Raw genomic sequence first — 11517 nt, forward strand, 5'->3', positions numbered from 1 at the left:
TCTCCGGGGAGGAGGAGGGCCCGGCCACACCAAGGTTACCCACTGCTCCAGTGCCGGAGACCGAGAGGCTTCCCGGGACACGGGACTTTCAGGGTTAACCCAGGACAGTCAGAGGCAAACCGGGTGCTCATCCTTCACCCGCAGAGACCCTGAGCTCTCCCAACACGTCAGTGTCTGCCTCCCCAGTCCAGGGTCTGCCCACTTGCAGGCTGGGCTTCCTCAAAGAGGAAAGAAAATCAGTGAGATCCAGCCCTGAGCACAGAACAGAGTCCAGTGGTGCTGACTCCCTGGTGAGAACCAGGAAATGGGTCCACAGAGGCTACACAGCCAGACCAGACCGAGGAGATGTGGAAATGGAGCCCAGGGCAGCTATTCGTCTCAAGATGTCTGGCATCTCTGTGACTCCACCAGCACTTATATGTCTTTTCATTCACTATGACTGCTTCTCTGCTAAGAACAATAAACACCCTCGGGAAACCCAGAGAGGGTTGGGGCTTCCCGGGAGGACAGCACGGAGGCCGGGCACTGATCTAGCAGATTCGGGGAGTGAGGATGCAGGCCAACGCGAGGAAGGGCGAGAGTGGAGGGGCAGCCCCTCCATCCATCCCGCCCCCCAACCCCCCCACCCCCGGGAGCTGATGTGGCCCAGCGGGTCCCCACCAGCCCAGGCCTTCCGTCCCAGGGAAGGCCCACACTCACTCTGCGGTAAGTCCTCGGCCCTGAAGATCTTCAGGCAGAAGTGCGCCCCTCGGAGGGCCACGCCGGTCGGCCGCAGCAGGTTGCCTTCGATGTCCTCCTTGTCTTCCGAGGGGTCCTTTCTCTCCAGCTACAACGCAAACCAAATGTGATTCCTGACTCAACGACGTTTTCCCTTCCTCAACCAACACCGGCGAAAGGGTGCGTTCTGGAGAGAGGCAGGCGAAAGGGTGCGTTCTGGAGAGAGGCAGGCCGCACCAGGCAGCCCACCAGCCTGGACCCCAGGCAGGTTCCTCACCTGGGACTGCTTCCTCCTCGGGGCAGTGGAGACAATAACAAGAAAAGAGACCAGGAAGAGAAGGTGGGACCAGGTGGCAGAGGACACGGCACAGGACCCAGCAGAGGGGAGGGCGGGGAATGGCAGGAGACAAGGGGAGATAGACGGAGCGGGAGCGGAGGGAGGGAAGGTCAGCAGCCAGGGCTCTCGCACTGTGCCGCTCTGACTCCCGAGGGAGGCTGAGGGTGGAGCTCAGGGGAGAGACAAGTTTAGAAACAGCCACTGTGGGGAATGAGATCAGGAATAAACTGCACCCGTGGCAGCCCCCGTGGCAACCAGCACCTCCGGGTGACTTTTGCCACCCAAACTGACCACAGAGTGGAGTGGACAGTGTGTGGTAGGGACAGTGGGGAACAGGGGGTATGTGGGAGACCCAGGGGTTTGTAAGCATGCAGTGAGAATTAGGGTCATGGGGAGAGGGGAGAGTGTGGCAAAGGGGAGCTGATGGACTGGGAACCTGAGAGGGATGGGGGGCTGTCACCCCAGTGAGGAAGAGCTGTCACCCCGCAGGTGAGGGAGGGAGAAAGGCGGAAAGAGATTGGTGGGGAGAGGGACTCCCAAGCTCCGATCTTAGAAGAAGATCAGATGTTGATGGCTCGTCCGTGAGGACACGTCACACTCCGTGGCAAAGACAGGAACCCACACACAAGGACCCTCTGGGGCCAGCTCTGCAGGGCAGGTCACAGCCCAGAGGACCCACAGAGGGGGAAGAAGCCGGGGAAGCAGCCGCTGTGGGAGGAGGCAGTGCTGGGGCCGGGAAAGGCTGCTGGCGCCCTCACGGCACTGCGGGGAGGACCAGAGGTGGCTGCTCTCCAATCCCAGAGGCCCGGGGAGAGCCGGAGCCGAAAGCAGGGGCCTCCTTCTGAGCTGGTCCTAAGAGGAGTGACTTTCTCAGGGGAAAACAAGGCTCCAGGTACGAGGAAGAGGAGGACTCGTTGTTTACAAGAGGATAACAGACTCGGAGATGCCCCAGAGAAGGAGCAAGAAGCACAGTGGGGGAGAGCCCGACGACAGAGGGACAGGGCTGGAGTGCACAGGATGAGAGAGCAGGGATGGGTGCCAGGGGTGGGGCTGTCTACCTGAGCTCCATCGGCCCTCGGCACAGCACCTGCGTTCTCCCTCCCCTAAGCTTTCCACTGTGGGTGCTTGAGCTCTTGGCACCAGCCAGCTCCTCCTCCTTGACATCCTCATGGGACTTGCCCTCGGCCTCCACCATTATACCAGGCTTTCCCTGGGAAACCCCACCTCCCACCACCCCTCCCCTGGGGATCACTTCCCTCCTCCTGACTCTCCCACTCCTCCTGGCCAGCAAAGAGAGGGCCACGCCTGGCAGCTGCCCCCCTCCCCCCTCCATCTCTCCCTCCCAGAAGTCCTCATCACCTACATGCACCTCTCCCCCACGGCTCTCACTGCTGTCACAGCCACGGCCAGGCCCTGTGCTCACCTTGCCTGGGTGACTGCAGCGCCTGCCTCACTGTTTGCCTATCTGAGTTCCAATTCTCCCATCAGGGAATCCACATCTGGACAAGCCATTCGCCAGCACAGCTCCTTGTCCTCCACCAACAGCGCCTTCATCTCCTGTCCCCTTCAGCTGCTAGAGGCATGGCCCCATCTCCAACTTCCAACCACACAGAACCACGCCTCCAGCAAAACCTTGACCACTGACACCCCTCTCAGAAGACAGCGTGCAAGCTATCCGCCTCCTCCAACCCCTCACAGAGCGAGACACCAGCACACAGAGGGGCACACAGCAGGCGCTCAATAGTGTGCATTTCCTATTATCTGTCCTCTGCATCAGCTCTAGGCCCCGTCCTTCTGCATCCTCCCTGCCCCGATGCCCTGGCCACCTGGGCCCTGTGCCTCCACCAGGCCTGCCTAAGCCACACCTGCCACCTCCGCCATCCACCTCCCGGTCTGCTTCTGGGCCACTGAGCATCATGAGGCTGTGCCACGAAGTCCCCAACCCAGAGAGGCTCCAGAAACCCTCCGTTTCTTAATGAACACCTCATCCCTCTCCCACAACTACTACTCCAAACGTTTTCTCCTCTCTCCAGACACACAATGATGCTGCTGTCTCCCCAACTCTACACCCTTTCTCCTTCTACCACCTCCCACGTATAACTGTTCTTCCTGAAATGATCTCACATCTGCAAAGAAGAAAAATGTGCAAAAGACAGATGACTGCCAGAGACAGGGAGGAGGGAAGAGTGGAGGAAATGGGAAGATGGTCAAGAGGTACAAACTTCCAGCAGTAAGTCACTGGGACATAAGATGCAGCATGGCGACTATAGTTAATCATGTAAAATTGCATATCGGGACGCGGCTAAGAGACTAGATCTTAAAAGTTATCACCACAAGAAAAAAGATTTTTTTTGTAACTATGTGAGGTGACAGATGTAACTACACTTTTTGTGGTGATCATTTCACAATATACACAAATATCGAATCAGTATAACATATAACATGAAACTAACATGTTACATGTCAGACCTCAATCAAAAAAGTATTAAGAGAAGAAAATACGAATGTATATCCTTCTGAGAGGAGATGCAAAGAGATATTAATAACAGTTCTGCTGGGTGGTAGAATTATGAGTGATTCGTTTTTTACTTAGACTTTTCCACGTAGTCTACATTTCTCATAATTACTGTGTGTTCTCTTAAAGCAGAAAAACGGAAGTTGCTTGTTTGTTTGTTGGTTGGTCGGTTGGCCCTCCGCCACCAGGTAAGGTGCTGTGAGGAGGACAGGGACATGGACTCACAGGCGCTTCGTTTCCAGGCCCCAGCACACACAGGCTTGCTTTCAGGTAGCCTCTGGCCCCAGCAGAGAAATCATCAGGGTCTGAGAGCAGCAGCCACTTCCTGAGAAAGGCGTGTCCTACAGGAGACAACGTCCGTGGGTGGTCACGGCACTGGGAGGACCCGGGTCTGCAACCACATCTGGGAGCCGAGGGCGGACTGACTACACGCAGGTGAGATGAAGGACTCGTCCACTGGACAGGGGGGCAGGACTCAACTTGTAGAATAAAAGGTGCTTGGAGTGTGCAAGTAGGTCGGAGTCAGAAACGTTAACAGGAACCCCAAAGCCAGACTCGGGGCCATTTACCTCTCCCCTCAGGAAGTGACCGGGGCAGGGCAGAAACCTGGCTGTGGAGAAATGCTAGACGTGTCACCCAAATGACGCGGCCCACCCCTGTCCAAGGTGACCCCCGCCTCCAGCTGCCTTTGCTTGGGGCCTTCCAGAATGAGCATCCCTGGCTGACCCGCTGAGACCCTCATGAGGGCTGGCACTCCCTGGGGGGCCTGTTCCTTCTGGAAGGTGGAAGCCTGCCCTCCCTCACTCCTGCAGCTCTCACCTCCACATCTTAAAACCCCCAGGACCTAACTCCACCTCTACATCCTAAAACCCCCCAGGAGGAAACAGAATGTCCCAAATGGGTGTCCCCCAGGCAGCCCCCAGACCAAAATGCAAGGACATGGCCAAGGTGATGAGAAGGTGACTCACGGGGCTCTCTGTAGACGGCACCCACATCTATCTGAAATTAAACAGAGAGAACACACATCAAACTCTTGCCCCTGGAGTGTAACAGAAAGTGTGGTGCATTGTATCAGCCCATGAAAAATCATGTTCTGAAGGGACTGCCCTTCTGGTAGCTGGACGGGATGCTGGCGACTCGTGAATCGCTTAATAAAGCCAGTTAGACTTTCAAAAAACATCATGTTTTGAAGAACATATGGAGACATGGGGAGATGTTCCTCCTTTGATAATACATGGGGAGGAAGAAAGTGGAATATTTTGTTGTTGTTGTTAATCCTCACCTGAGGATGTCTTTCCCACTGATTTTGAGAGAAAGGGGGAGATATATCAACTGGCTGCCTCCCACAGGCGCCCTAACCCAGACTAGGAATCGAAGCCACAACCCGTCCTTGCATGAACCCCTGCTCTAGCCACTGATCTACACTGGCCAGGTTAAAAGTGGAATTTATTTTGATTAAAGTTTGATCAAGTATATACGTGCATAGAAAAGAAAGAGGAAAGGAAATAAAGCTGTAACTGTACTCTTTCTGGGTGGTAAATTTGGGTGGGTTTTATTTTATTTTTATTCTTTCCTGTATTTTATAATTTTTCTGTAAAAAAAATCATAGATTAGGGTGATGTTGATGGTGGGAAAACTGGGGGGATGAGCAGGGATATGTGGGAACTCTGTACTGTCCTCTCAACTTTGCCATGAACCTAAAACTGTTGTGAGAAATATTTTCTTAAATCATGGATTACTTTTATCATTAGAAAAAAGTGTTTTACCTTAACTGTTGGGTTCTCAGGACAAGAAGTGTATCAAAGATTAGCAACTCCAAATATAATGAAGACCCATTTGTTACAGAACAACAGGCTGGAGCCCATGCCTTTGAAAACTGCCTCCCCAGGAAGAAAGACGTAGTGTTCTACCTGGTGACTTAATTCCCAGAGGAAAGGGGTCACGTTTTATTTGCATAGCAGGGTAGGTTAAAGTAAGCTGTGCCCTTTCTTTCCATTTGATAAATGCTTGAAGACTCAAAAATGAGGAAATCAGTAAGAATTACATTACAACAGCATTCAGGGAGGTCTCCATGGATAGCTACTTCCCTGTGTGTAGCCTGTGAAAGCAATTCTGCCCTCTCAGCCTCTCGGTGGAGTGCCGGGGACTCACCCTGCACGCTGGTTCAATGATTCCTCCGTCACAATTCCCAGTCCCTATTTCCCTCCTACCTCTGTGGAGAGGATTTCTGGGCCGGGACACCCTGTTTTGTTCATTCTATTTTGCCAACACCGACCAAGACAGGAGTTCTGAAGTGCCAACCCTGGCACACTACCCACAGAGCCTCCGCTCACACGGATATGCGAGAACTGGCTGCTTGCAAAGAACATAAACCATTACCCGGAACTCCCCGATGAGAGCGTCTGTCCTGCGGGAACGCGAGTCCACCACCTGGAGGGAAAGATAAATTAAAACTCTCACTTACGAGTAAAGGTTGGCCCAGACAGGGTCCGGCCCGATAGCTCTTCCCCCCGCACTCTACTCCAGAGATTGTGCTAAGCCATGTTTAACCCGCACAAGAACCCTGTGAGTAGGTGCTATTATTCTCCCCATTTCACAGATGAAGAAACAGAGGCAAAGAAAGAGAGATTACAGGACTTGTACAGAATCACACAACTCCTAAATGGCAGCGGCAGGGTGAGAATTCACTTTGGCTCCAGAGCCCATACTTTTAGCCACTAAACTATATTGTCTTTTAGAGGAAAGGAGAAAAGAGCTGCCAGGGCCCAGAAGAAGAAAATCTTGGCCAGAAAAGGCACATGGACAATCTTATATAATAAAAGCCTAATATGCAAATCGACCAAATGGTAAAACGACTGGTGGACCGACAGGTCTCTATGACACGCACTGACCACCAGGGGGCAGATGCTCAATGCAGGAGCTACCCCTAGCCCGCAGGCCCCAGGCCAGCCAAGGTGGGTGCCGGCGACCGCCCCCCCATCACCCCTGCAGCAGCGGAGGCAGCAGGGGGTGCAATTTGCCAGCAAGTAGGCGGCATCAGGCAGGCCAAGGCAGGTGCCAGTGGGGGCCCCCTGATCTCCCCTCCGGTCACCCCACAGATTGGCCCGGATCGCCAGCCAGGCCTAGGGACCCTACCTGTGCCTCTAGTATAAGATGAAAATCAATGTTCCCGCTACAAGAATGATTTCAGGACCCTGACCCGAGACACCTGGGGGTGCTGAGCAGCGGGCTCTCCCCTCCCAGCTGCTGCCTCCATCTGACTGCTGGAGGCATTTCCGTGACCAGCAGCCTTGGGGTGAGCCTCTGCACAGCACTCATGCCCTGGGCTTCCAGGCTTCTCTGTCACACACGTGCATGGGGGACGGGCATGTGCGTGTACACAGCCCACAGAGGACCTCTGGTCACCCAAACGTACCGTGATGAAGATGGGCTCATCGAACAGCTCGGCTGGAGAGTCAAACACGTTGAAGAACAGAGTCTGTTGGTTCAGGGCAAAAGGGAGACGAGTGAGTGCCTGCCGATGCCCAGGCCCCCAGGCAGGGGAGAGAGTCAACCGCCCACCGCAGCACTCAGGCTGGTCCACACGGAAATCGGAAATCGTGGAATGAGCTCAGCCCACACTGAGCTCTGGGACCTGACAGATTCTGGGACGATCCTCCCCTGACTCTACAGAGGTCGTCATCTCAGGGACAGGGTGAGTGGCTGGCCCTACAGGATGGCAGGGATGTGGAGCTGTGGGAGCCCAAGGCAAGGACACGAGCTAAAACCATCTCTCCAGTTCCTCAAACAGCCTGTTCACACCTTTGGGTGGCACATCTCTCCACCCAAAGTCAGCGCCTATGTAAACACTGAGGGGCTTGCTGGGCGTCTGCTGTGTGCTCCCTATCAGAGGCCCACCAGGGCCCCAGCCCTAACCCCATTGCCTCCCACCTCATTGAAGAGGGGGCTGTTTCCCTTGTGGATCCGCGTCCGCCTGGTCTGCCCAGCGGCAGTGACCTTGACCACAGGCTTGATGTTCACCCCTGGCAGCTGGCGCCCCTCGATCACCTGGACCCTGATCTGAAAGCCAAGAGGCGGCGTGAGCAGGAGGAAAGCAGAAGTGGTCAGAAACACACACATCCCACTCCTCCCCCCACCCCTCCAAAAAAAAATCAGAAATCTCGGGGACCATCCTCACTGCAGGTCTCGGGAAGGTTATTAAAGAGAAGAAACCCGGCAGGTGTGGCTCAGTGGTTGAGCATCAACCTATGAACCAGGAGGTCACAGTTCGATCCCTGGGTTGCAGGCTGGATCCCCGGGCCAGCTGATCAATGATCCGCTCTCATCATTGATGTTTCTATCTCTCTCTTCCTCTCTGAAATTAACAAAAACATGTATTTTTTTTTTTAAAAGACTTGGGGAAGCCTTGTGAAAACAGGCCCCACCCAGGTCCCTTGCTCCTATACATCCCACGTTTCCACACAAGAGCTGGCAGGCACCCGGGTAAGCTACGGCATTAATTCCTGGCACCGGGCCAGGCATCCCTCCCCAGGTTCCTGCAGCCACTGGCACCTTGGGCCCTTTGACGCTGATGCTTTTAAGTGGCTTGAACATCGTGCAATGACAATTCCCTCAGAGCCCGAACTCAGATAGTAAGGCCCCCTCTCTGCTCTTTATAAGATGCAACGCTGTTCACGTTCTGAGAAATACACTAAGAGTTTCCTCCACTGACTATAAGTAAACGAAGGTTTCAAAAATACGAAATTTTAAAATATTAAAACAATTTTCATGGGAAAAATAAAGTTTACTGGTTCTAATTCCTAATCAGTAGTTACGTATTGATTAATTTTTTTAAACTAGCATTCTGTAGAAGAATATATTATTAATAACAATGGAAAGGTAGATGAGTGGTTTTTATTCTCTTCTTCTTGCTGTCTTTTCCAAATTTTCTACAATATAAATATTAACCTTCTAAGGAGGAAAAAAAAAGGCAATAAGAACATGTCTTGGGAATAATAAAAATACGTTAGAATTTTGTCTTTCAGGCAAACATAGGCTGATAGCTGGCACATTTGCCTAAATTACCATGATTTAAAACTAAAATATATTTTTACAATTTGTTGCACATAATAAAGATTTGTTTCCTATTTTTTTATATTATTTTTATTGATTTCAACAAGGAAGGGAGAGGGAGAGATAGAAACATCAGTGCTGAGAGAGAATCATTGATCAGCTGCCTCCTGCACGTCACCCACTGGGGTTCAAGCCCGCAACCCAGGTATGTGCCCTGACCGGGAATCGAACCATGACCTCCTAGTTCAGGGGTGGGCAAACTTTTTGACTCGAGGGCCACAATGGGTTCTTAAACTAGACCTGAGGGCCGGAACAAAAGCATGGATGGAGTGTTTGTGTGAACTAATATAAATTCAAAGTAAACATCATTACATAAAAAGGTACGGTTTTTGTTTTTTTTTAGTTTTATTCATTTCAAACGGGCAGGATCCGGCCCGTGGGCCGTAGTTTGCCCACGGCTGTTAGTTCATAGGTTGTCGCCCAACCACAAAGCCAGGCCAGCCGGGCTGTTTCCTATTTTTAATTTTAAAAGTAGTTCTGAAGCATTAAATATCACTAAGTGCAACTCTATCAAAATGGAACATTTTGTAGAAAAGCGAACAGATAAACAAGGGACCAAAATTAAAAGGCAAATAAAATGGAATGGATTTTTGGATAAAAATACGTCAAAGGGTTAATAGTGTCATTATCTGAAGAGGTTAAACAAATTCACATTTCACAGACTTTCAGAAAAATCATGACACGAAGGAAGGGCATGGATATCAGGAGAGGAAACATAGCCAGGCAGCTTCTCAGCTGATGCTCACCCTGCATGCCCAAGGACCACACCTGGAGCAGCAGGAGCGAGCGAGCCAGGTAAACTCTGGTTGGCAAACAAATACGCTGAATCTCTGCAGTGTACCCCCCACCCCCTTTTTAAGAGCAAAACCAGGGCTGGGCAGAGGCTTATTCTGAGGCCCCATGATGTGACTGCCCATTGCACACCTTCCCCGGCCCCGGAAAACCAGGCTTCCCCCAGGAGCACTGCTAGGGTCTCCCCTGAGTTGGGACAGACAAGCAGGCACCGGCACTACAGCCGTGGGCCCACCAAAGGGGAGACTGTGGCCGCAGACGGCCCTTACCTGGAAGTCCTGCGGCTTGTCCGACAGCACCTTCCTGGGTGCGGGGGCACCTCTCTTCCTTTTATTCCCCGGGTGGTACGGGGGAGGGTGGGAAGCTGGCTTCTTGGGCGTGGAAGGAGCCCCCGGGTCTGGGGGACCGGTCTGGTCCAGGAAGGGCTCTGCCTCATCTCCCGTGAGGCCCTGGTCCTCGGTGTCCTCCTCTCCTCCTGTGTCTGGGAGGAGAGGGTGCTAGTGAGTCCTGGTCCCTGTGGCCCTGCCCTGAGGATCCAGCCAGGTAAAGGGGGGTCCACAGGGCACGGCACCAATACTCACCACCACCCCAGCCCCTCTCCTTCCCCCATCGATGAGCCAGGATGGATGAGGAAGGAGAAGAGAAGCGTCCAGCAGCTACACAGGGGGCGGTCAGTCCAGTTAGTCAACAGGAAGAAGAGAGAATGGCCCCCCGCCCCCTGTCCTGCAGGGTGAACCCCTGGCCACCGCGGCCCACTCCCGTGAGCTGACAGCAGCAGCTGTGAGATGGTTATGGGTAACGGATGGGTCAGGACAGCCCTGGCTGTGTCTCACCCGTGGGGGCCAGCCACTTCTTCCCCGAGTATCTTGTGTCCACAGTGCTGTCACTGAGCAGGGACCACGTCTCTGCCCGGCTCTGTCCCCCACCTGGCACGTGGGGGGGCACAGCCCCGGGAGGGGAGGAGGGAGTGGGTAAGGGAAGCCAGCCAGCTCCCCTCTCCCCCCAACCCTGCTCCCCCTGCCACCCCAGCCCCACACGAAGCTCAGGAGCAGATGCCACGTCTGGGGGGGACTGTCCCTCTCACCACCTTCCAGGCGGGATGGGAACTGGGCACCTCTGGGAGCCTCCCCTGCCCAGTGTGAACCTACCTCTGCCAGAGCCACCTCAAAAGTTGCCCCAGAACATTCGGAGCCCTGCAGGCTCCCACCCGCTGTCCCCAGGAGCACCCCTCCTTCCTCCCTCCACCTGTACCCCAGCTAGAGTGACCTCCCATCGCCAAGCTCAGACAGGCAGGCCTCAGTGAGACGGGCCTGCGCCGCCCCCTCTCCAAGAGCCCACACAGGGCTGGGCTCCCGGACTGGCCTGGGGCACCCAGAGACAGGGCTCTACATGGGGACAGAGGCTCCACACGGGGACAGAGGCTCCGCACGGGGACAGGGGCTCCACACGGGGACAGGGACTGCTCAGGTTGTGCTGCGTCTGCCTCCGGGTCTCTTTACCAGGAGAGAAGCTGTAGACTCTTTTCCATGGGCGGGTCCCCACCTGGCCCACCTGTGTAGCTTCCTGCCCACCCAGCAGGCCCGGCCACCCAGGCCCCTGACTGTCAGCCAGCCACCCCGGGCTGGGTCCTCCCTTGACAAGCCCAGCAGAGGCAAGTGGAGCGAGCGGAAGCAAGCGTGGGACTCCGTGTCTGCTCTTTTCACAAATGATAAACTACAGGCCCAGAGAGGGGGCGTGGCCAGCCCAAGTTCACACAGCTACTGGTGTCAGAGGTAAGACTGTAACTCATGTCCCCTGACTTCGCCCCAGAGCTCTTTCAAGCAAATTCCAGCCCTTTTGTCCCATGTCATCACCAAAGGCCTGCTAGGTCCCGGGCAGGGAGGCACTGGGCTCTGCGGAGTGGGTGGGGCCTCCGGCATCACCTGGGAAAGGCCCCGTCCCACAGGCATGTCCTCTATACGACAGCACCCATCCATGCGGGCCTCACAGTGTGAGCACCCGCCCAGGCACAGCTCCTCCCTGGAGCCGGAGGGGGGGGGGGGGG

The 11517-nt window shown here is 54.4% G+C and overlaps 1 protein-coding gene across 13 annotated transcripts in view; it reads right to left on the minus strand.

Moving 5' to 3' along the window:
* The window catches only part of DYSF (dysferlin), a 205543-nt gene that overhangs the window by 135052 nt on the left and 58974 nt on the right, over positions 1-11517 (minus strand). For 8 of the 13 annotated variants that reach the window (XM_006775293.2, XM_006775289.2, XM_015571485.1 and 5 more), the window contains exons 6-13: positions 10307-10399; positions 9743-9954; positions 7500-7628; positions 6985-7047; positions 5949-5999; positions 4538-4568; positions 3795-3910; positions 700-826 (exon numbers count right to left, since the gene is read on the minus strand). In XM_006775293.2, coding sequence (XP_006775356.1) covers positions 700-826; positions 3795-3910; positions 4538-4568; positions 5949-5999; positions 6985-7047; positions 7500-7628; positions 9743-9954; positions 10307-10399 — 822 coding nt within the window. The remainder of the gene's footprint in view (positions 1-699; positions 827-3794; positions 3911-4537; positions 4569-5948; positions 6000-6984; positions 7048-7499; positions 7629-9742; positions 9955-10306; positions 10400-11517) is intronic. The other 5 variants (XM_006775297.2, XM_006775294.2, XM_006775295.2 and 2 more) reach the window with 1 other exon arrangement.

The sequence above is a fragment of the Myotis davidii genome, unplaced genomic scaffold (genome assembly GCF_000327345.1).
Source record: "Myotis davidii unplaced genomic scaffold, ASM32734v1 scaffold247, whole genome shotgun sequence".
NCBI classification, from domain to species: Eukaryota; Metazoa; Chordata; class Mammalia; order Chiroptera; family Vespertilionidae; genus Myotis; species Myotis davidii.